This window comes from Rhododendron vialii, chromosome 7a, assembly GCF_030253575.1.
Source record: "Rhododendron vialii isolate Sample 1 chromosome 7a, ASM3025357v1".
Classification (NCBI taxonomy): domain Eukaryota; kingdom Viridiplantae; phylum Streptophyta; class Magnoliopsida; order Ericales; family Ericaceae; genus Rhododendron; species Rhododendron vialii.
The window spans coordinates 8753439-8776475 of NC_080563.1; the positions used below are offsets into that span (position 1 = coordinate 8753439).

At 39.8% G+C, this 23037-nt stretch overlaps 5 protein-coding genes across 10 annotated transcripts; 4 read left to right on the top strand and 1 right to left on the bottom strand.

The window, feature by feature from the left end:
• The first annotated feature begins 761 nt into the window (after window positions 1–761).
• On the top strand, window positions 762–2660 carry LOC131334832 (uncharacterized). Its single transcript, XM_058370115.1, has one exon. The coding sequence runs from the start codon at window positions 805–807 to the stop codon at window positions 2470–2472; it is 1668 nt and encodes a 555-aa protein (XP_058226098.1). The 5' UTR covers window positions 762–804; the 3' UTR covers window positions 2473–2660.
• Window positions 2661–3003: 343 nt separating this feature from the next.
• On the top strand, window positions 3004–6894 carry LOC131334835 (sucrose-phosphatase 2-like). The gene is made up of 8 exons (XM_058370122.1): window positions 3004–3300; window positions 3381–3680; window positions 3888–3989; window positions 4160–4354; window positions 4455–4745; window positions 5105–5291; window positions 6253–6299; window positions 6425–6894. The coding sequence occupies exons 2-8, from the start codon at window positions 3567–3569 to the stop codon at window positions 6512–6514; spliced, it is 1026 nt and encodes a 341-aa protein (XP_058226105.1). The 5' UTR covers window positions 3004–3300; window positions 3381–3566; the 3' UTR covers window positions 6515–6894.
• Window positions 6895–7458: 564 nt separating this feature from the next.
• LOC131334833 (histidinol dehydrogenase, chloroplastic) lies at window positions 7459–16539 on the bottom strand. 6 transcript variants are annotated; one of them, XM_058370120.1, is made up of 15 exons: window positions 16395–16539; window positions 14365–14452; window positions 13630–13751; window positions 13479–13531; window positions 13287–13359; window positions 12967–13068; window positions 12766–12867; window positions 12580–12651; window positions 12184–12246; window positions 12026–12067; window positions 11274–11333; window positions 11015–11125; window positions 10104–10274; window positions 8525–8615; window positions 7459–8129 (listed from the first exon to the last, which is right to left on the bottom strand). In XM_058370120.1, exons 3-15 carry the CDS (start codon window positions 13720–13722, stop codon window positions 7846–7848), a joined length of 1317 nt encoding a protein of 438 aa, XP_058226103.1. In that variant the 5' UTR covers window positions 13723–13751; window positions 14365–14452; window positions 16395–16539; the 3' UTR covers window positions 7459–7845. The 6 variants fall into 6 exon arrangements, with proteins under 6 accessions (XP_058226103.1, XP_058226099.1, XP_058226100.1 ...); XM_058370116.1 differs by having other exon boundaries at window positions 14365–14494; window positions 16395–16520; XM_058370117.1 differs by lacking the exon at window positions 16395–16539 and adding an exon at window positions 15042–15309 and having other exon boundaries at window positions 14365–14494.
• A 2711-nt stretch (window positions 16540–19250) lies between these two features.
• On the top strand, window positions 19251–22072 carry LOC131334831 (uncharacterized). The gene is made up of 2 exons (XM_058370114.1): window positions 19251–20924; window positions 21029–22072. The coding sequence occupies exons 1-2, from the start codon at window positions 19290–19292 to the stop codon at window positions 22016–22018; spliced, it is 2625 nt and encodes an 874-aa protein (XP_058226097.1). The 5' UTR covers window positions 19251–19289; the 3' UTR covers window positions 22019–22072.
• Window positions 22073–22426: 354 nt separating this feature from the next.
• On the top strand, window positions 22427–23037 carry LOC131332622 (uncharacterized). The gene is made up of 2 exons (XM_058366921.1): window positions 22427–22681; window positions 22777–23037. The coding sequence occupies exons 1-2, from the start codon at window positions 22427–22429 to the stop codon at window positions 22957–22959; spliced, it is 438 nt and encodes a 145-aa protein (XP_058222904.1). The 3' UTR covers window positions 22960–23037.

Genomic DNA, 23037 nt, shown 5'->3' on the forward strand with positions numbered 1-23037 from the left:
AGCACTTAATTTTTTAATCATATTTTTTAATATATAAACGGTCTAAAAAATTAAGTGTGCCACTTTTTAATTCGTTTGAACAAGTACGAATATCTTATTATTCTAATAATATTATTCTAAAGCATCATAATTAATTTTTATCTCTAGAACTCTCATAATTAAGTATCTGCTCTTTATTTAGGATCCTGTAGATCAGAAACGTGATTATGAGAATCCTATAGACAAAAGTTAATTATATCTCTTTAGAATAATATGATTAGAATAATAAGATATTCGTACTTGTTCAAACGAATTAAAAACTGGCACACTTAATTTTTTAGACCGTTTATATATTAAAAAATATAATTAAAAAATTAAGCGCTCCAATTTTCAATCCGTTTGAATTGACGTGAAGATCTTATTATTCTGATCATATTATTCTAAAGAGACATAATTAAATTTTAACTCTAAGGCTCTCATATCGTTTCTGCTCCATAGGATTGCAAGCGGAAAATTTTTTTTTTTTTCATTTGATAAAACGGTGCCGTGTGTGAGTGTGGGTAGGGGCTGCTGCCTATGGTGGGCAGCAGAGCCCCCGCGTCCGTTTGCAAGCGGAAGAGTTGTTTTTTTTTCCTTTTATAAAACGGTGCCGTGTGTGAGTGTGGGTAGGGACTGCTGCCCACGTGGGCAGCAGAGCCCCCGCGTCCGGAACGGAACAGCTGTGTCCTTCTCCTTTACAACTACATGAGATAAAAAGTAGAACGTACTTGTCTACTGAGTACGTCTACTGTGGCATTAGAGAGAGAGAGAAAGAGAGAGACGGGTATGGGGAACTTGCGGCGTCTTCTCGCAACTCGCCCTCTGTTCTTGGGCTCACCTATGTTTTCTCGTTCTTCTTTGATCTCCGGCCCCATCACTGAACCGGGCTTTTCTGGTTTACCCCGTGGATCTCATTCGTTGTTGCCCAATTTACAACTCCTTCCGCAGAAATTCCGGTTCCTCAACCACTCACCGGCGTCGGCGTCGGGTACTGGTGGTGGTTCGGATTCCTCCTCTGTTCGTACATCCGGAGTAGAAGAAAAGACGGCACCTTTGCTGCCTATGCTGATGATGTTCCGTGACACGCGGGAACCCTGTGATGGTTTTGGTAGTCTTGTTAATTGTCCTTTCCTTATACCTTCTTCTTCTTCACGAGGAGAGGAAGAAGAGATGGAAGGAGATATACGAAGCGCTTGTCATGATGTAGTGCTACCGGAAGTGCTCCGCAACAGCCGATGCGTCGGCTCTTCTCACGGCTGGCTTGCCTTCATCAACACCTTCGACTGCGGCCTCTACCTCTCGAGTTTACCCCTCACTGCTGCTTCTGCCTCGAGACCCCATAGTAATCATAATAGTAACGCGCAATCATCGCCTTCATCCTCCTCCTCCTGTTCTGCTGCTGATCGCTTGCCGTCACCTGTTCCGCTATTTACCATCCAGCTCCCCCGCATATGTACCCTTCCTCACATCAGTGAAATCACATACGAGAATGTATGGCCCTGTCCAAGTTTCGAATTCTTATGTCGGAAGGATCCCCGGTTCTTTGATGAGTCAGATTACTGCGATGACATGGAAGAGTCGTTTCCGGTTAGTCCAAAGGACTTGAGTGAGACTTTCGTGCACAAGATCATCTTGTCGGCCCCTCCGTCGCTGCTCAGCTACCGCAACAACGAGGTCAGCGGCGGCGGCGCCACACTCGTCATGGCCATCCTTGGCGGCGAGTTTCGCGACATCGCTTTCTGTCGGCTGGCCGGCGCAGACTCCTCCTCCTGGACCCTTCTGAACAAGGTTGATCCCGGCGGCTACGCGGACATCATGTACTCCCAGAGCGATCAACGGCTCTACGCCATTAGGGATTTTGATCTAAAACTCGAAGCTTGGGATCTCCGCGATCCAGAGAAGACACGCGCCACCGTGACCGCCACCCCCATTCCCGACCCGGACAACGTCGAATTAGGAGAAGAATTCGACACCTGCAAAAAGAAGTACTATCTGGTGGAGTCTTTGGGTGATATCTTGGTCGTCCGTAGGTACGTGGCTCACCAGGTTGACAACAATGGCAAGGTTCCGAATCGGCCCTATCGCACTGTCGATTTCGAAGTGATGAAACTCAACTCCGACCGGGATGATTGGGAAATCTTGAAAGACCTTGGCGACCGCGTGCTGTTCGTGGGCCTCAATCAATCCGTCTCCATCTCCGCCGCTGAGCTGAACCTGAGGCCGAATTCTATATACTTCACCGATGACTCCATGGATCTTATGCATAAAAGCGTGTTCAAAGAACCTTATTTCTCGGATCGTTTGCACTTCCGTGACAAACGTGCCAGTGGTGGTCACGACTTTGGCGTCTTCGATTTGAAAGATGGACGTGTCACGGGGAGGTCCTGGAGAGGCCGCCGAGGCCGAGGAAATAAGGGGTTGTGCTATCCTCCCCCTGTTTGGGCCTTCGTCTAGGACCCGGCCAACGGTCCAAATTTTAAAAACACCATCCGACGATTGCGAATACTCCAACCGCACCTTTGGACTGCAGACAAGCCTTAGTGCTCATTTACCCCCAGTTTAAGTATCTCTAGATGGTTAATCTACAAACTTATTTAAAATGAGTAGGATATTCTGTTAAATGCATATTGTTTTCTGGTTTTGATCGTTGGTCTAGTAGCTATTTCTTGCTTTGGTTTCTATGGATGGCAACTTTTATGTGGTGTTTTTTGATATTATTTGGTCACACGGTCGCAACCTCTCATTCGATACTGTTTACACCCATTTTTGGCCAAATTCTAAAAATGAATTTGTTAATGAATTACACCACTGTCTTATTTATTGACGGCATAATCACCATCATCACTTGTTATTGGTTGGCGACTTGATGCTCACATATTGAATCATGGACACAATGTTCTCAGTACAGTCAATAATATTTTAGATCTTATGAAGTTGTTATCTTTATTACTCTTATGCGAGAATAGCTCCCGCATGAAAAATAAGTTACAGAAAATATCAAAATGGATTCTCCATTTCTCCTCCATCAACTAGATCATAATATTGTGCTAGAGCACCAAAAACTAGCTTAAACGGACTATTCATGGCTAACAATTTCTCTGACCTAATTTCCCTTCGTAACAAATTTTCTAAACAGAGTCATGTACTGGCTTTCTCATTTTGGGTATCTCTAATCAGGACAGTAATGATATCCATAATTGCAGCGTTGAGGGTGTTTCTAGAATGGACAGACTTAATGGTTCTGCAAGCCTCACGATAGTTTCAGACCTAGACTATACAATGGTAGGCGTCCATTCAGTTTCCTTGGCCCGAGCTTCATATATTGTTGTTGAGGGGTGGTTTTCTTGATTTTTCAATTTCAGGTAGATCTTGATGGTACTGAGAACCTCGCTCTTCTTAGATTTAATGCCTTGTGGGAAGCCTATTATCATCACGATTCCCTGCTGGTTTTCTCAACTGGAAGGTGACCTACCATCTACAAACAGTTGAGGAAAGAGAAACCCTTGTTAACCCCTGATATAACAGTGCTGTCTGTGGGAACTGAGATTATGTACGGTGAATCAATGATACCAGATAGCGACTGGGAACAGCTTCTTAATAAAAATTGGAACAGGTATATAGTTACTGAAGAAACAGTTAAGTATCCTGAACTTAGTTTGCAGGTATTGTATACCAATAGTTCTTTGTTCAGTTATTGAATTGCTTATTTCGTAACTTTCCGTATTTCAGCCCCACTACAAAGAAGTCTTTTTAGTTTTCTCTTATAGCCTTACATGGTTAAAGAATTGGTATAATCCTGTATTTAACCTGATACTTCATAGTCTTATAAGTTCAAGTTTTTAGAATGTCATATCTATGTACTACTGCAGTCAGAAACGGAGCAAAGACCTCACAAGGTTAGCTTTTATGTGGAGAAAGTTCATGCTTTGAAAATAACGAAGGCTCTATCAGAAAGTCTGCAACAGCGTGGGGTAAGATTCAGTGTGTTGGGCTGAACTTTATAGGTGGAATGATCATAGTTGTAGATTGATCCTGTTTGTTGAGAAATAATACAATATTAATTGCTATATCCCAAGTTTTCGTATGTTGGATCATCCCTTTGTTTATGTTATCATTTTGACTTTCATTTCTTATTAATCAGCTAGATGTGAAAATCATTTATAGCGGTGGAATAGCATTGGATGTATTACCTCAAGGAGCTGGTAAAGGACAGGCTCTTGCATATCTGATAAAGAAGTTCCAAACCTATGGAAAACCCCCTCTTTGCACTCTTGTTTGTGGCGACTCTGGAAATGATGCCGAACTGTTTAGTGTTCCTAAAGTCTATGGTGTGATGGTTGGTAGTTTTATAAACATCTTTTTTGTTTCTTAATGTTCCATTGTCATCATAACTTGAATGTTTCAATATAATAATAGTTGTTTTTGTTGATGATCAGGTCAGTAACGCACAGGAAGAGTTGTTGGAGTGGCATGCAGAAAATGCAAAGAGTAATCCTAACATTATTCTTGCTTCGGAAAGATGTGCTGCTGCGATAATACAAGCTATTGGTTATTTCCACCTAGGCCCAAGCATATCTCCAAGAGATGTTTCAGACTTTTCAGAATGCAAAGAGGGAAGTTTTAATCCTGGTCATGAGGTAGTGATGTTTTACTCGTTTTATGAAAGATGGAGGCGTGCAGAGGTCCAGAAGACTGAGCAATCTATGCAGAAACTTAGGCTTTCCTTTGTAAGTCAGTGTGATTACCTGGTTACAAGAACAGTTTGAACTTTGAAGTTGTTTTTCAATAGAAGGTACTTGTTCCCCACCCCACACACACACACAAGCACAAACAACAAAACATTTAGTACCTGGGAAACTAGCTCAGGTGAGCCTGTCATATTCCGTTGACATGCGTAAGGCCTATGTTAACATGGACATTTCGAAAAAGACAACATTATACAACATAATACACAATAAGTGGGTCAGCATGTGTCCCCGAAGCCATACCTAACTTTTGAATCGTATCCATACCATCTCTTTACCCAGTTTATGGATTTTATTGTTGGATAGTACCTACATCAGATTGCTTAGTCGATTTCTCTCAGTATCCATTGGGCATCATTGTTCATCCTTCTGGATTTGAGCAACCACTTCATCAGTACATAGATGGGGTGCAGAGGTCTTATGGAGACAAGCAGGGAACACAATTTCGAGTGTGGTTGGATCGAGTTTCTTCAGCACAAATTGGTGTAGATATATGGCTGGTGAAGTTTGACAAGTGGGAGCTGTCCGGTAAGCCATGCTTGGTTTATGCGATGTACTGCAATATTCTGCAGTCCTTATTTGTTATACTTTGTGCACTTCAGAGGCTTTTGTGTCGGGTCTAGGCGACTTTGACTCCACACAGAATGGATTTAATTTTTTTCTGAACTTAATTATGCTGGTTTGAGAAGTCAACCAAATTGATTAGGCATAATCCGTTTAATTAAAATAACCTTAAAAGAGCCAGATGATTGTGTGATTACTACCATTTTAACAACCCCACCCAGAAGTGGTCTCAGCTTTTGTAGTCTTAATCAGTCTGGCTTTCAAGTGTTACTTGTGCAAAGCTATTTGAGGCATCCTTTTATGCTTTATACATAGGTCTGGTTGAGATCGTAATACCTAGAAGAAAATGTAGAAAAGAAAAGAAAACGTAGCTTTTGCAACTCAAGAGGTATCCAAAATCCGTGTGTATGTGCAAGCTACCTTCCTTACAGTGTAAACCGGATCTTTACAAGCAACAAATCACAATCTACTCTATCTTTGAAAGGAAATTGAAACAAGTTTTTGGGGAACAAGGGTTACAGCTTTGGTCATGGTTGGATGGACGAGTGGATTATGTAGCTAACTCTATCCAGTTGGAAGTAAAGAACCGATTATGTTCCATGTGGGGTATCGGGCAACACTTCCATAATTCAGCAACTCCCACCACTGAGTCTCACAAACAGAAGTGAAGCTTTCGGCATGTGGTTTTTACTTTGATCTTAGGCAGCAAAATCCCTTGCTCTATGTTTTCCTGTGACCTCACTTGTGGTTCTGACTTATAAAAACAGCTATCATTTCCAGACGACTGAATCATAACACCATTCTGTTTTGCTGCATCATTTCAACAAAATGCTATTGTTTGTTCACTTTAGATATTGTACTGGTTGAAACTTGCAAGGTTTCATTAATTATTTGTCTGCTATTGACTTGAGATCTTTGTTGGTAGGCGAGGAGCAGGAATGCTGCCTGACCACAGTTTTACTTCGTTCAAAGGTGTGGTATCAGTGGACCTGATTCCTTCCAATATCATTTTGGCTTGTTGATTAACTAGATTTTTTGTTGAGAAAAGCCAACGTAGTCGTAATAACTTCACCCATTTTGATGTTTACGGATTGCAGCAGACGGAAGTACCAAATGGGTTCATATGGATGCACGTGCATCAGACTTGGTTAGATAAATCAGGGTTGGAAGATCGAACTGCTGAATAGGTGAGCTGCGCATTCCCCTGACCGGCTGACCATAAGGGCTTGTTGTTTGACGGGACTAAGGTATATAACTTCATATAGGATATCGAATCCCATCGGACTATAACTTCATATATACAATGCCATACACTCATGGTATTGTGTATCCTACACTTCGTGAGACTATATATCAGGTGCATGTTTAAGCCTGATCGTAAGAATTCTGATAAAAAACAGATTTGTAGCCCCATTGGATATACAGATTATCGTCCACTCCGATGTCCATATACGATCAAACAAGCTGGTCCTATGTATTTCAGTCCATAACTTCAATGAAATGAACCTTTGTGTCCTCTCAGATGCATAGATTCTTATTTGGTTTCACAAAGTTGATACTATGACCGCACATAAATTTGTGTTAACTCATTGGAGAGATTAGTATTCTCATCCTTTGCTAACTGTAGTGTCAATGAATTCTTTTTTTTCCTGTTTGGTGAATTGACAGGAGCTCCTCCATGAATGCAACCTCAATCTGACATTGACAAAAAATGGTGATGACTAGTTGACAACGTTCAGGCAATTATTTACCTTATTGGAAGGTGGAATCATGGTGCAATGGAGACTCTGGCACATTATAGAGTTTGGTGCACCAGATACACCGAGTAAAAAATAAAAAAGAATAACAGAGCAAGTATCAAATTGCATTTGCAGGATATTAAGGTTGGATTGAATCGTGAATTTGTGAGGAAAACTAAAGAGAAATTAAGTGAATGTCATTTTTAAATTTTAGGGTTCTCATCCTCAATGGGTTTTCAAGGATATTTCGGCTTGGGCATAATGGTAGTCAAATGTACGATTAAACAGTAGGTGTAGAAAGCTACAATGTCTGTGGATATAGCTCCTCGCATTTCACAACAGAGTCTGTAAGGATAAGTGTGACTACAATTTGTACAACGAAACAAAGAATGAAAATAGAGAAGCCAGTCTCCAAAACCCTTGACACCAGATAAATAAGTACTTATTGACATGAGTAAGTAAATAAATTTCGCAAAAGAGGATTACAAGCTGCGCTCCAAATGCAAGACACTCGTTCCAGTGTGCGTCGTCACATTGCCCCGGGAAAAAAAACACACAGAGGGAGCTCATTATTCTTACAGTAGCTCTTAATACCCACCAAACAAACCCAAGTACGCATTAGCTTACTAATCAAAACTCTCAACAAGTTCAAATAGTGTACCTTTAAACCTAAAGCTCTGGTCCATAACTGGGCCTGGCATTACATTAAGTTGTCGGTCAAAAGGCCATTTCCAAAAAAATGACAACTACTGTATGTTAGAAGGGGTGGCCGGGGGATATCATGTCCTTTGGGAGATCTGTTTGGCTTGAATGTCCTGGAGTCTAAGGGTAACAGCTCTTTTATGGGCCTCCAGCCCTTCCACTTCAGCCATGGTTGCCACATGAGGGCCAAGGTTCATGAGACCTTCCTCCGTCAACGATTGAAAGGTTATGTACTTGAGGAAGGAGTCTAGTGACACCCCACTGTACATTCGTGCATATCCGTAAGTTGGAAGGACATGGTTTGTCCCACTCGCGTAATCCCCTACGCTCTCAGGCGTCCACTGCCCTAGAAAAACCGAGCCTGCAAAGGATACCAGAAAAATCATAATTACACCGCTTTAATGTACCGACTAGAATAAACACGATGACCAAGGAACAAAATTTCCATTTGTTCACATCCCAACAGTCGGAATGTTTCTGTTTCCTAAGAGACCAACATGAAACACTAGTGGACTATCAAAATTTCAGTATTTTCGACCACACAGCAGGACACATTGAAAGACATGGGGAAAAGAAACCTAGCAAAACAAAAGAAGAATTAACACTGATAATTGTCTTGCATTATTTTATAGCGGATACTTTTCACAAATCAGCGAACGCTTTTATTCACTTACACAAGTTTGAAAATACAAGAAGAGTTCACAGAAAATAAATAACCAAAGTGCAGCTAATACAGATGCACAAGAAGCAATATACCTGCATTTTCGATGAAACCCTCCCATTTCTCTGCATCTTGCACGTTGATAATAAGATGCTCGGGAGCATACAAGTTTGAAAAGGAGATTGCCTGAAAGTCCCAATAATCAAGTTTAGCTACAAGCATAGTGGGACAAGACTTCACACATAATGGAAAAAAATAACATAGAGACAAAAATAAAGGCTCCATGTTTCTTCCAGAGATCCATAATACTTTGAGCTTGTAGTTTAGAGGAACTCATAAATAAAGATAGGCTTGCAATTCATAGTCGCAAAAATTGTGTGCATCTAATTTTCTATACGCCTTCTCCGTAGTACACGTCTAACTATACAAGATCAAGATGCTTATCGCAAATCGTTATGTTCAACAGTGATAAGCACTCTTCAACTCAATAGTAAACACTCCACAACCAAAACATGCAACGGCCACCATTGCAGAGTGAGTCATTGTGCATTACAGTTAAGACGCCCACAAAACGGGCTTTCAAGCTAAGGTGGGATGAGGTATGCCGCAGGCAGCTGAACTATGGGGTATATGGAAGGCTAATGCCTCTGCTAGAGAGAAGATACGACCAAGTTATCGTTGAATCTGCTTTGGTAGTAGCTCTGAACTTAGTCAGGCAAGCTGATCACGAACGGCCCCAGTAAATCTAGCTCTTCATATTAGAAGCTTATTGAATGAAGATTGATCATGTAACTCCCAAAATGTTTGAACAGAAGCGGGAAGCCAACAGAATCGCAGATTTGATGGCCTGAGAAACAGCAAGGGCATGAACAGCCCCAGTTAATAGAGCTCTTCATATTAGAAGCTTATTGAATGAAGATTGGTCATGTAACTCCCAAAATGTTTGGACAGAAGCGGGAAGCCAACAGACTCGCAGATTTGATGGCCTGAGAAGCAGCAAGGGGAGCCATTATGACTTTGTTTTGGGACCCTTGGGAGGAGGTTAGACTGTGTTTACTAGAGCATTTGGGTTTGACCAATTCTTCTCGGGAGCTGTAGTTTGCTTTTGACTTTGGGCTCCATAAGTACATTTTAAAAAAAAAGAAAAAAAGGGCACGTTCACAAAATGCAGCGTCAGAAGCTTTTCAGAGGAGGTGTGTCATGCAGGGAGTTGAATTGAATGAGCATAATCAAGTTTCATGCCATTTGTTCGTTGCAAAAAAAAAAACCAAATGGCATCATTTTAGATCTTGAAAGGCAAAGACATATGGTGGCTTTTAATGGCCACTCGGAAATTGTATAGGAGCTATACATAAGTTGGGTGCATTGAATACTCACTCCGGAAACAATTTCCAAACAAGAAATTCATTCTTACTTTCAGAAACGCTGTATAAATTTAGGAATAGAAAACAAACAGAGAAGCCATATAATGCAGAATGGTTCATTTCCTTTGAACCAAAGTCACTAACTACTTGTATGTAAAATTTCTCACTTTTCTGGCTTGCTGAAGAAAAAGGCATTGCACTCATCAACCTATTTATCTTTTTCTTCTGTTTTAAAATGTATCAGACATCAGACCATGCATTTAAGACTATTCCCATGTAGGCAAGTTATGGGCGAGTAAAGAAGGCTAACCTCAACCATATCACGAGCAAAAACAGTGAAGCTGTGATCTAGCGCTTTTGAGGCATATTCTCTCCTTGGAAGGCTATTGCACTGCTTGTTGATTTCCTCCTCAATGGCCCTTATATCCACACCTTCCCCAGCAATGACAAGAACAACTTGACTATCAGGGCCGTGCTCGGCCTGAAAATAGTAGCTGATTAGTTGAGAGATCCAGGAAGAAACAAGGTTGAGACAACTAATGAAGCAGAAAAGGGATTAGCTATTGATGACGAATGATGAAAGCATTGAATGGGGTGTAGTGGTACGATCTCACATTTTTACAAAGGCGCAAAAGTTAAATTATTCCATATGTGTACAGGTTTAATGCGAGATAATACAGGGAACAAAAAGTATTCAAGATGCATTAATTGTAATTTATGTCTTAATAGAGGATTCAGACCCGATATCCATCTTTGCGAATTGTTTAACATCCTTTCTTAGTAGTTTCTTGTAAGCACCATCTTATAATGAATCATAAGACTCATTTCAATCTGTTCTCAATTTGCAAACCTAGGACTTCAATCCACATACGATTCCCAGTTTAAAAACTGAAAGATACAGCTCCATGTTATGCTGCTCCAATACTAAAACAGGTTAATATTCTGCTTTCCCTCGATTAAAACAACTGAAACTTTCACTCAAGGAAATGAAAACAATTGACACTGATTATACACCCACATCTGTCAAATCAACAAACAAGATCCCTAGGGGCTTAGATAAACTTTGCATATTGCCACACTTTTGACACTTCTCCTAACCCAAGCATTATTAAGTAGGGTAGACCAGCTAATGTTCCAAATGCACAAGATTCAGGAAACCTGATCCACTCATTAAGTTATTCATCTCGAACTAAAGCAAGTCTTTCAAACACCAGAGAGCACCTGTGAAAGCAAGTCTGATGCTATATGAACAGGATTAGCCTGTTTGTCTGCAATGACAAGAACTTCTGATGGTCCTGCAGGCATGTCAATTGAAACCATAGCCTCACTGTTCTGTTGAGAAAACAAAAAAAGAACCAATTCAGATGAGAATAGGTAGAAATAACCAATTCGGATGTGCTGAAGTACTTTCTTGTATGTACAGGGATGCAGTCATAAACAAAGCAGGTCTGGAGTGATGTCCAATGAAAAAAGAGCATACTTGGAGAATCATTTTAGCAGATGTGACATACTGATTTCCAGGCCCAAATATCTTCTCAACCTGCAGATCATGACAAATTTATGCTAGTAAAGGAGTTGTTCAACATATATCTTATGTCATTCAACTTGAAATATAAACGATCACGGATCAAATCCTTGCTACAGCATATATGCCAAGAGCCAACACTAGTAAGGCATTGAGATGAGGATTATGGCCAGAGCGGTTTATAGGGATAATAATTTGATCCAATAGCTGGAATTATGTTATATTATATCCTCAAACTTATTAGAGCATGACAAGTCACATGGAATATTGGAGATGAATATCTAATGCAATAATAGCCATGAAACTCAATAATACAGGTGTCTGACTTTCCCCTTTTCTAGTCTGTTAAAAAGTCCAACATGGTAACGGTCCACGAAAGTACATAAGTTGATACTACAGACTTTGCCCATATAAACCATACATATCTATTCAATGGCCATCAGGAAACTATGGCATCATGATGGTTTTGAAAAACCCGGCATGTCTACGCAATGAAATAAAAAAGGTTGAGAGAGGCTAAATTTCGTAATGTCCAACTGTAATGTACCACTACCAGTATGTTCAAATGCAACTTGCTTTTAAATAAAATGCATATGGAAGGCTCATATCAATGTTGGCCTAAACAAGCCGAAAACACCCAGATGACAAATGAAAGAACGAACTTATTTTAATGCCACATAAGATCTCAGTGTTATTATATGCAATACCTTGGGGCAAGATGCAGTTCCCCAAGCCATGGCAGATATTGCCTGCAAAGGTTATCATTAGGTCAGAATTCCTGGGAACAAAACCTTCAACATAAAGAACAATGGAATCCATGGTCCCACTCAAACACACAAGAAATAACAACATAAACGATCACAACCTGAGCTCCTCCAGCTTTAAGAATGTGGGTTACACCAGCTCTTTTCGCACAATAAAGTACTTCCTGCATAAAAAGATCCATTAGCTCTTGTTAGGAACCATAGAATAAATAATCATGATATTAGATTGTTAGTCACCAACACATCTAAAAGTTTACGCTATTAGAGAAAGGGGCAATAATTATTTGTATTCTCAACGTGCCCCCTTCTGTGTGGCTAAGACATTTCATCCATGTACGTGTAAGTATTTTAGTTAATAGGTAAGTGGTGAGTTTCAAACAAAGGATCTATTGCCTGCTTTGATACCACTTTACATTGTTAACCACTAGCTCATCTAAAAGCTTAAGCTATTAAGAGAGGGGCAGTTCAATTATTTACAAAGTAAACATATGAGACACCTTGCAGATGCCGCCATCTTGAGTAGGTGGAGTAGCAAGAACAACAGTTTTACACCCCGCAATCTGTGCAGGCTGGCATACACAATAAACTACAAGTTAACCAAATATGATGACCACAAACAGTCGAACAACATAAACAATTGATGAAATAGCCAAATCAGTCCAGAGTAAAATTAATTAACATACAACAGCAAGCATCAGAGCTGTTGAAGGTAAAACTGCAGTTCCCCCAGGCACATAAAGACCAACAGATGGAATGCCCCTTGACACACGTTTGCACTTAACACCCTGACAGGGTATACCAAAATTCCACAGAGCACATTAATTTCCAGAAAATAAGGATGATTCATGTCAATATATGGACCTATCTGTCTTTATATTGCTTACTTTCATGTTTTCAACACTTATCTCAGCCGACTTTTGTGCAGCATGAAATGCATAGATGTTGTCGTATGCCACATCAAATGCTTCTCTAACAACTGAATCGAGCTGAAGTAAGGATACCGAAAAGGATATGTTAGGTGCCAGAATTAGTAACCTCCACCAAACAATCATTGCTCAAAGAGGCTTAAATCCTTGTTAGAGCGTTAGACAGCAAACAATAGAAACAGATAGTGCACAACCTGCATTATACAAAAAATTCATTCTTGTCCACAAGGATATCGTTTATGTACCAAAGGGTGATCCAGAATAAAGAGATAAGCTACCTCAGGATCAGGAAGTTCACTGACATTTTCGACTAACTTCTCTAATTCAACTTTGTCAAACTTTGTAGTATAGCTGCGACATGAAACCAAATGTACAGAGGAGCTGAGCTTCCTAACAAACAAGCCACTCCTGGAAGACTTAGAAAGACAAAGAAGTGAAGTCTCTATAATATAACAAGAAGAAGCACCAACTCTTTCACAGCAGCATCGCCTCTACACCGGACATCATCAACAATGGGGTTAACCTGATACAGTACCAACACCAAAGTCCAGCAGATCCTAAATAGATCAGTTCACAATGATCAAAACTGAAAACAAAGAACCCTATTTTGAACTTCCTTACCAGATTAAAAATGGATGAGAAATCAATACGAGGACGAGCCTTGAGGCTATTAACCTGAGCTTGAGTAAGCTCTGATAGCTTGTAAGACTTCATTGAACACTTTATAGCTGTATGAGACGATCCTGCAACAGCAGCCAACGACAAAAGATGAAGAAGATGAAAAAAGGAGAATACGGCAGACTCATAGATATTACTATCCTATTAGTCATATTCTTAATCTACTACTAACATCGAAAACCCACTCAAGCGTTATAGTTTCAGCCTCACATATGATAAACTGTGGAACATTCTTTCAGCGGCTCAGGACCAGCTCCATGAAACATCAGCCACAAAATAGAACACAAACTACAAAGAGCAATGCTAATTACCCAGATACGATTCCCTCACTCATGGGGATAGTACACACCTCCACCCGCCTACTAATCAAGAGGGTGAGTGAAAGTCTCGTGCACGGGAGAAAGAAAGCTCTACCCTTTCCTACCCCAAGCAAAAAGAATAAGGATTCCACTGAAGGGGAGACTACGGAACAGTAATCAAGCCAAAAGTTAAGCATAAAAAACTGAGAATGTTTGATAAAAGACAAGTTAGACAAGACGTGGAAGTAGTGAAGATGATTTAGACAAGGGAAAATATGAGCATTAACAGGGTGTTGCGGTGTTTGAATTACGGACTAAGGACGCAGATAGTAAAGGTAAACATAAAAGTGTAGAGAGAATAAAAGGCACAGATGGATACCTGCACGTGAGTAAGAAACTCTACACTGAATATCTCTTTGGCCACCGACTATTTGAATGGGACGAGTTCGAAGTGACTGACAAAAGCACTTGTTCCAGTTAAAAGAAAGACGTTGACAGTCCATCAGCACCTTCATTGATGTTGGTAACAATGTATGCAGAGATGAGCACAACTAGTATTTAGGTACTCTAAATGTAAAATTTCCATGTACGAAACCCGTTAGGACAATTCAAAAAAATCACTTGGACAGTGCCACAATTTATCAAACACAAAAACTGAACCAAACGTCAACATAGAAATCACACTAACCGAAAAAATCCGAAGAAGAGAGTTAGGAAACTTTGAGAAATAAGTGAAAAAATAACATATTCAACTACATGCGAATCAAAATTACTGTCATTGAGATTAATGAAAAGAGAAAAACCCAAATGTTTGAGTTTCCTAAAAAGTTAAACTTGGGGTACATTGTGAAATCCCGGAACTTAATTCATACATAAACTCATCACTACGAGTCAAATTAACGAACATAATTGAACTTTAACTCAATTTGTTTATAAACGATGACATATTGACATGTAAAAGAGAGACAATACAAAATTCGAGATTTTACTGAATATTTGACAAGGCAAAAGAAAAGAAAATATCAACGCAATAAAGTAGCGGCGGAGAAGAGGTACCCGGCGTATAGAGTGGCCGCCGCCGTCGAACTTCGAAGTCTAGTGGAGTCGCGAGGTGGGAGAAGGAGGAAGAAGATAGGGCCGGCGGCAGTGATCCCTAGCTGTGGTTGGTCGACGACGATAGCGTCTGGAGGCGGGCGGGGCCGATTGCCGGTTGCTAAAGTTGGAGGCGGCGGCGGTAGCGCGGTGGTGTACTATTGATTAGGATTATTGACTCCACAGCTGCGAGGGAGGAGCGAGAAGGGATTGAGGAAGGGAAAGTACACCACAGCTGTGGAGTCAATAATCCTAATCAATAGTACACCACCGCACTACCACCGCCGCCTCCAACTTTAGCAACCGGCAATCGGCCCCGCCTCCAGACGCTATCGTGGTCGACCAACCACAGCTAGGGATCACTGCCGCCGGCCCTATCTTTTTCCTCCTTCTCCCCACCTCGCGACTCCACTAGACTTCGAAGTTCAACGGCGGCGGCCACTCTATACGCCGGGTACCTCTTCTCCGCCGCTACTTTATTGCGTTGATATTTTCTTTTCTTTTGCCTTGTCAAATATTCAGTAAAATCTCGAATTTTGTATTGTCTCTCTTTTACATGTCAATATGTCATCGTTTATAAACAAGTTGAGTTAAAGTTCAATTATGTTCGTTAATTTGACTCGTAGTGATGAGTTTATGTATGAATTAAGTTCCGGGATTTCACAATGTACCCCAAGTTTAACTTTTTAGGAAACTCAGACATTTTGGTTTTGGGTTTTTTTCCTTTCATTAATCTCCTCAATGACAGTAATTTTGATTCGCATGTAGTTGAATATGTTATTTTTTCACCTATTTCTCAAAGTTTCCGAGCTCTCTTCCTCGAATTTTTCCGAATTTTTCCGGTTAGTGTGATTTCTATGTTGACGTTTGGTTCAGTTTTTGTGTTTGATAAATTGTGGCACTGTCCAAGGGATTTTTTTGAATTGTCCTCCTAACGGGTTTCGTACATGGAAATTTTTAGTGGTTACAGCCTGTTTGGATGGGGGACAAGCTCCCGGATTTGTGAGGCCCCCTGATTGCCAATCCTCCTCCTCCCCATATCCGGTGTTTGGAAGAGAAAAGGGACGCCTGATTTGGAAGGGCGATTTGTTACCGTTGGGATTACAAATCAGGGGAAGGTGGATTTGCTAAGAACTGGGTTACCCCTGTCGTTGCTATATTCGGGTTCCCATTTGACTTTCCTGCTCTCCCCTTTTATCTTCCATCACCAACGGAGAGAGAGAAGACGAAGACAGAGAAAACAAGACAGAAAACGAAGGAAGAGAGAGAGAGAGAGAGAGAGAGAGAGAGAGAGAGAGAGAGAGAGAATATGACTACCTCGTCGCCGGAGCCTCCTTCGTCGCCGGAGCTGCTCGTTTTCTAGTTTGGATGCTTGATGTGGAGAGAGAGGGAGAGAGAGAGATCTGTGGGTTGTAGCGGTGGGTTTTATATATGAAATTTTAATCCCATACATTCTCTTCTGAATGCATATTGGGTTTTAATCCCATACAACTCTTCTTTTTCTGATTAGAGAGGTTTTTGATCCAATGGATGGGATGCCACCCCTTTGATACGGAGGAGTAGTTTTCTTTTTCTTTTTCTTTTTCTTTTTCTTCTTTCTCTTTTTTAATCGTTTTTTCTCTCCATTAAAATTGGACTTTTTTTACAGTATTCTAGAATCTTCTCACAAATTAAAACAATAATGGTTAATGGTATGAAATGAGAGCCATACGAAAAAATAACTCCAAATTTTTTTTTAAAACATATAAGGTATAAACATTTTAAAGACTTAATGAATTTATTTTATTCCAAAATTAATGATAAATATGTATTTATTCTAATTATAGTGAAATTAATCTAATTTGTCCATTAAATTAAAAATATGGGGGTAATAAATTCATTTTACATCTTATACCATCATATTCACCTTCCAAATCTCCCTTCTCAAAAAATCATCCAAACACCTCATTATAAATCGACCCTTCTTAAGAGGTAGGGCCACTCTTCTTAACATATCACCCTTCATTACATATCCACCTTCAAATTCCCCCTCCTTACAAATCCACCCAAAACAAATCATCCATCCAAACGGGAGGTAGGGTTTTAATTTTAATTTCAACAGTAAAAGACGGTAATCTACCTTGCACCGTTTAAAGCAGCCGAGATTAACAAAAGTTTACCCGACTATTGTATTTCAAAAATGTCCAAGGCTCCATTCCGGAACGTGAAATAAGTACTTATTTTTTAAGAAGACAATTTCAAGCTTAAAAATGATGGGTTTATTAAAATCTAAAAATATGTAATATGAATCTTGTTTAAAAGATCTCATTGAGATCTTTAATACGGTGCAAAAAAAAAATTGAAATTTTATTTTTCATTTACATTATGTTTGAGTTCAAAAATATGAAATAAGTACTTATTTTGTAAGAAGGTATTCTGAAACGGACTCTAAGTTATTTCTGGTAAGACCCCGTTTTGTTAAAAAAATCATTTTTTAAATGCTTATTTTTTAATTCACTATACAATTCTCTCCTAATGTGTCATGTTTAATTTAAAAAATACAAGTTTATTTTAGTCGGTGGAACACTTCGTAATTTTTAAGTGTAGATGATAGTATAAGGGTGTGTTAAAGCAAAAATAAAGGCTTAATTGCAAAAACACCCCTTAAACTATCACTTTTTTGCAACATGACCCCCTCATGTACAAAACCCGACAGCATGACCCCCTTAACTATCAAAATCAAACAACATCACCCCCTCCCCTCATTTCCGTTTAAAAATTGGACGGAGTGAAATAAAAAGACTAAAGAACCCCTGGCTTAAAAAGAAGACGGAAAAAAAGGAAAAAGATATAAAAAAAAGAAAAAGAGAAGAAGATGAAGAAGACACAACCACCACGTACTCTCTTTCTGTCGACGATCTCTCTCTCTCTCTCTGTCTCTCTCTCTCGATCGATCGATGATATAATCGGCGCCCCCTACCCGCTGAGACCCATCTCCACCCACCCATCCCACCCATCTCCAATCAATCGATCTCAGAAGCCGAAACCCTAGAGTGGCAAAATCTACTTCGTTCAATTCTGTACGCCGACTCTACTTCGTTCGATTCCGTACGCCGAGTTCTACCTGGTTTTCCTGATTCTCTTGCGAATACGTAAGTTTTCTGTAAGTTGTTTATATCAATTGATGTATTCATGTGCTTTTCGATTTTAAAAATTGGGGGATTTTGGGATTTTCGAAATTTTAATGAATGTAACCATAAACAATGAATGTAATCCTAAAAGTCAATGATTGTGGCTTTTAAAAATAGGGGGGTTTGGGAATTTCTGGATATTGAAAATGTGTTTCCCTCAAAAGCCGAGATTAGGGTTTAAATATCAGGGATTTTCGAACTGTGAGATTAGGGCTTAAAAATTGGGGCTTCCCGAACTCTTCATTTTTTTAACCCTAAAGTATGAGATTAGGGCATTAAAAATTGGGTATCATATTGGTGCTTTACAAAATTGGATTGGGATCCTAAAATAGAGTACACAATAGTGTTTAAAATAGTGTTTCCAAGCACATGCATAATTTTTAAATGATACCTACTGTATATTTTTGTTGGTCCCGTTATTAATCATATTTTTTTATTTTTAGTTAGAATTTTGATTTACTTCTCTGGTGGTGTAATTTGGATTTTCTTAGCTATTAATTGTGATGCAACAGCAAGGCAATCTAGTTTTGCTTGAAAACACACTTCTCGAAATCTGCAAGTTTTGGTGCAACATTGATCAGAATGACATGCTAAGTTTGATTAACTTATATGATTGTGTAGGTTGGATTGTTTTGGCCTTAATGATATCCAATGTTTGGAAGCTAAATTTTTGACTCATCTGTTGTAATGTACCAATGTATTAACTATATTGGATCTCCTCTAATGGGTTCTGCTTGTCTCATCTGGGCATAAGTTTGATTCACTTTTATGATTGAGAGTCGGGAGTGTTTGGACTACTTTGGCCTTAATGGTTGGTGCGTCGCTACGATTACTGGTTATCAGTTATCGTGCAATAGCTAGGTAATCTAGTTTGGCTTGAAAATGTGGTCATTTTGCTCTGTTCATTGTCCATTGTCCTCGAAGTCTGCAATTATTGGTGATCAGAATTATTAATCATATTTATTTTTTTAAATGATAGCCATTGTATGGTTTTGTTGGTCCTGTTATTAATCTATCTTTTTTGTTATGTTACACAGAAAACATGGTTGATCTGAGGTGTACTTTGAATATCCGCGTTGGTGGTAAAGTAGTCAGGGGGTCGCAGTCAAAATACTTGAATGGGGTCATTGCAGAAATTAAGGTAGATCCAGATTCCTTCACCTTTTATGAGTTGATGGATAATATTAGGCAGATGGGGTATGGAATAACAGATTTTAATGGAGTAACAGAATACATAACTGTGTTTTATAGACTTCCAATGCATGACACGAACAATGGATTAGTTGAATTGACTTCTCATGATGATATGCTTCAAATGTTTGCAGTGCATTCTGGTAGGAAGTATATGATAATTGATGTATATGTCCATTGTCCTAATGTGGTAGAATCTGACGAGGATTGTGAGGATCAGGTGGAGGTGATATGTAGAGAGACAAATACTACTGTTGACCCTAGCTCCGTAACTGAATTGGGAGGTGACTTAGACTTAGGAGGACACGTAGTGGAACACCTTCATGGAGATGGAGTTGAACACATAGTTCAAGAAAGCTGTGATGAAGAGGAAGTTCAACATATAGTTCAAAAAGGTGTGGATGCAGAAGAAATGGATGACGGTAGTGATTCTGACTGTGAGTGGCAGCCCAATGATGATAGTGAAAGTTCTTGTGGATCTTTTAGTGGGATAGAGGAGTCTTCTGACGAAGAACAAGAGGAGACCATTCCCTTGGTAGGTTTAGGAAATACCTACAACCTTGGGAGTAACGGTGATGAAGATCTTAGTTCTGACAGTGATGATAACAACTTGGGAGAGGACTATGATGAAGATGGGAAACCTATTTTTCTTGAGTTTAAAGAGAGTTACATGAAGAACCCCCAACTAATAGAGGGGATGAAGTTTCCTAATGTGCGGGTGTTTAGGAAATTATTGAGGGAATACCACATAAAGGAGGGGTATACATTCACATTTTTGAAGAATGAGTCTACAAGAGTGACTGTAAAGTGTGCACGTGATTGTGGCTTTAGGCTTCATGCCTCTCCAATGTACAATGAGAAATCCTTTCAAATTAAAAAGATAACGCAAATGCATAAATGTACTAGGATTTACACTAATAATAATGCAACCTCATCGTGGCTTTCCCAAAAGTACATAACCAAGCTGGTTGATGCTCCTGAGACTAAAGTCAAATCAATGAAGAACATAGTTAGGAGAGAGTGGCTGATAAATGTTTCACATACCAAAGTCTATAGAGCAAAGAGAAAGGCACTTGAGCTAATTCAAGGAGATCATAGAAAACAATATTTGAGGTTGTGGGACTACTGTGAGATGGTTAGGATACAGAACCCAAATAGTGTGGCTAAACTGAATGTTGAAAGACCCTTGCCTGGTGAAGGTCCAGTGTTTCAGAGAATGTTCATAGGTTATGATGCACAGGTGAAGGGGTTTGTAGCTGGTTGTAGACCTATAATTGGGCTGGATGCATGTTTCTTAAAAGGCCCATTTGGAGGTCAATTGATGCATGCAACTGCAAAGGATGCCAACAATCAGATGTTTCCTTTAGCTTTTGCTGTTGTTGAGGCTGAAACAAAAGACAGCTGGACTTGGTTCATGGAAAATCTAACCGACATGATAGGGAATCCAGAGCAAAAGGGTTGGTGCTTCATCTCTGATAGGCAGAAGGTATTTGTTACTTAAGTTCTTTACTTATTTAAATGTGTATATTGTTTACAATATGTTTGTTGCTGTTTGTTTATTTCTTAAGTTATTTTTTTTTTCTTTTCTAGGGTTTGACAGAAACATTTGCTCAAAAGTACCCTAATGTAGAACATAGGTACTGCATTAGACACATGTACTCAAACTTCAATAAACTGTACAAGGGTAAAGAGTGGAAAGATCTCATGTGGGGGGCTGCATCAGTTTACACAGTGCAGGAGTTTGAGGAGAGGATGAATGAAATTAAAGAGATTGATGAAACTGCATATGAATGGTTGATGAGAGAAGAACCAACAACATGGGCTAGGTGCATGTATAGTACAAGGTCTAAGTGCAATAGAATGGATAATAACACAAGTGAAGCTTTTAATACAGCAATCAAAGATGCAAGAGACCAACCAATTCTGACCATGGTTGAAAGTATTAGAAGATACCTAATGACAAGGTTGCAAACTAGACTTAAGTTGTGTATGGGCTGGAATGGTAATATATGTCCAAGGATTAGTAGGAGAATTGAAAGAACCCAACAACTAATGGGGGAATCTGAGGTTATGTATAGTGGTGGCACCATATTTGAAGTCATTTGTGTACCTAGGATCTATGTGGTGGACATAGGACAGAAAACATGCACTTGCAGGAAATGGGATGTCAGTGGGATACCATGTGCACATGGAATGGCTGCAATCATAACAGATAAAAGAGATCCTGAACATTATGTTGATCAGTGCTTTCATCAAAGTACTTTTGCAAGGACATACAGCTTCACCATTAAACCAATTCCAGACCAAACAATGTGGGTTCGTACAGACTTTGATCCAATCAGCCCTCCTCCTTTTAGGGCAAAGAGTGGTAGACCCAAAAAAAAGAGGAGGAAGGGCCCTGATGAGACAAAAACTACTTCAAGTGGAGTGAGGAAGTATTACACCACCCTAAAGTGTGGACAATGCAAGCAGCCAGGTCACAATGCGAGAACCTGCCCTCACAAGTCAACAAACAGCACTGGTGAACAAGTATGGTCACTCTGTTTTTTCTTTTGTCATGATTACATTAATAATTTGTGATTTACAGCACTTTTATTTCATTACAAGTCCTCATTATTTGGCTTTTCATAGGGTGTGATGGTGGTGGGAAGAAGAGGTAGAGGAATTCAAAATGTGGTTGGCAGAGGTAGAGGAGTGATTGGAGGTAGAGGAAGAGGAGTTCAAAATGAGGGTGGCAGAGGAAGAGGATTGATTGGAGGTAGAGGAAGAGGAAGAGGAGTGACTGGAGGTAGAGGAAGAGGGTTCCCTACTGCTAGTAGAGGTACTGGAAGAGTAAACAATGGTAGTAGAGGTAGCGGTAGAAGTAGAGGTAGAACAATAGGTCCTAACAGTGGAGAAAACACTGATGCAAACATTGGGTTGGTTGTAAAAGGAAGAGGTCCAAATCAGGGTATTCTCATTGGTAAGGAAAGAGCTGCAAATAGTCAAATGGTTCTTGGAAGAGGTGTGAACAATGGGAATGGTAGTAGAGGTGGAGGTAGAGGAAGAAGTGGAACCACTGGTGTACTTCCTGGTGTTGTCATTACAGAAAGAAATCCAAACATTGGAGTGGATCTTGGAACAAATAAAGGTGCAAAGAGTGGGAAGGGTAAAGAGCCAATAGTTGGGAAAGTCAAAATACCAATGACAAGGTTTGGAGGTGCAGAATCTATAGCCCCAAGGGTGGGTCTGCCAATACCACAGGTATAACACTAATCTCATATCCATTGTCTATAGTTTAGTTGATGTGAAAGCAATCCAATATTTGTCAACTCACTTATATTGGGCTGTCAATGTAGGGTTGGAGGAGATCCACAAGGATAGGGAATGCCTTTTTTTGGAATCAGGCAGCAAGTTCATCTGCAGCATCATGTGGCAGTGGTAGTGGAAGTGGCAGTGCCACAATGCCAAACACTCACATTCCAAGGCTAGACTCCCAAGGAGCAACTTCAACACCAAGTACCCAAAGATCTGCCACTTGAATCAACTTTATCTTAGGCTTATGGCTAAACTTTAGTACTGTGTAATGGTTAGTAATGTGTAATAGTTTAAGTGGTACT